General features: G+C 34.1%; 1 protein-coding gene across 1 annotated transcript; it reads right to left on the bottom strand.

Moving 5' to 3' along the window:
- Positions 1 to 674: 674 nt before the first annotated feature.
- On the bottom strand, positions 675 to 1,158 carry LOC122606498 (glucan endo-1,3-beta-glucosidase 12). The gene has a single exon (XM_043779355.1). The coding sequence runs from the start codon at positions 1,129 to 1,131 to the stop codon at positions 688 to 690; it is 444 nt and encodes a 147-aa protein (XP_043635290.1). The 5' UTR covers positions 1,132 to 1,158; the 3' UTR covers positions 675 to 687.
- Between the last annotated feature and the right edge of the window lie 241 nt (positions 1,159 to 1,399).

The following is a 1,399-nucleotide window of genomic DNA, read 5'->3' as shown; positions in this document are numbered from 1 at the left end:
GGAGATTTTTTAATTTTTAAAAAGAGTCGGTTAATCTGACTCATTTAAGTTGCACCTAAGATATTTGAAACGAACTGATTAAGTTTATGTACGTACCAACTATGATGTCAAAGATAGATATGTCTCAAGCTTTTATGGGACGATATAAAGAGAAAATTCTAAAACAAAGCCTTTCAATTAATAAATCTACTTAATACTCTTTCATTTAGTCATCTAACTCCATTTTTATTTATATCCACATTAAAGGGTGCCCGCACGTTGCAGCGGCAACGGTTTATAATGCGTGAGATGTCGTAACGGTAATACAAGTTGTTTATGTTACTTTCATAAGATGCGGCGATGAGACATCTAACTGTAGTTATCATTTTAAATATAAGTTGAGGATTAGATGCGAAAAGTAATAAGATGCAAAAATTAACCAATTCAAATATATTTGTTAAAGTTATTTAGGGGTAGTTTGAAGGCACTGAAAAAAGTGCTGAATTTCTTTAAATAGGGAGACCAGTTTGTTTTATAAGAGATTATAAATAGATGCATATGTATATAAGATAATTAAGCTCTCAAAACATGAAGTATATTTTGAGAAAGTTCTTAAATATTTGTAATACTCCAACTTTACACATTTTTACTGTTATGACATCATGTGTGAGTTTGAGGATAGAAAAAAAAGAAAAAAAAGAAAAGAGACTAACTTGGGTCAGTGCTGGTTGTAATGGCAGTGCCACCAAATTTGCAACTGCTAGGAATTGGATTCTTCTGATAATAATTGTTGAATGCATAAGAAGCATGGTGGTGAAGGGTATTAGGATTATAACACGAACCGTCCTGTTGAATCGCGGAGCAGTCTGCGCCCCCAAAACCACAAGCGTAATCCAAAGCAGCTTGTAATGCCGTTTGCGAAGCAGATTGACTAGCAACACACCAACTTCGACCTGAAAATGTTGATGATGGTAATGGGGTGGTTGTGGCTTTAGGTTGTGCAATTGGGTTCGAATTTCCTGAAGTTATCGTTGGAACGGTTGTTATGGGCGTGGTTACGTCCGTTTGTCTAGTATGAATTTTTTGGGCTAGTGAACCGTTAGTGAATAAGGAAATAGTTAAGTGAATAAAGAGGAGAGGAACAAGGATCATTTTTGTGTTTTGTAGTGATTAGGGAATAATGTGGGTTAGTGAAATAGATAGTTGTTAATAACGTTTGTTGATCACATTGTGTGGAATTTGGTTAATAAAGAGAAAAAAATAAAAATAAAGGTATCATCATTACGTTTTTGAAAATGTGAGGTGGAAAAGAAAAGTAGTAATGGAGAATTGGGAGAAAAGAGAATGAGGTGGATGAAGGAGAAAGAAAGTGAAAGTAATATGTTGGTTATTGTCCTAGCTAATGATGATTATTTATCGA

The sequence above is a fragment of the Erigeron canadensis genome, chromosome 7, assembly GCF_010389155.1.
Source record: "Erigeron canadensis isolate Cc75 chromosome 7, C_canadensis_v1, whole genome shotgun sequence".
Classification (NCBI taxonomy): domain Eukaryota; kingdom Viridiplantae; phylum Streptophyta; class Magnoliopsida; order Asterales; family Asteraceae; genus Erigeron; species Erigeron canadensis.
This window is presented reverse-complemented; position numbering and strand designations above follow the sequence as displayed.

Bases quoted from the DNA above. Each gene is read 5' to 3' on its own strand.
- LOC122606498 (XM_043779355.1), bottom strand. From the start codon at position 1,131: ATGATCCTTGTTCCTCTCCTCTTTATTCACTTAACTATTTCCTTATTC.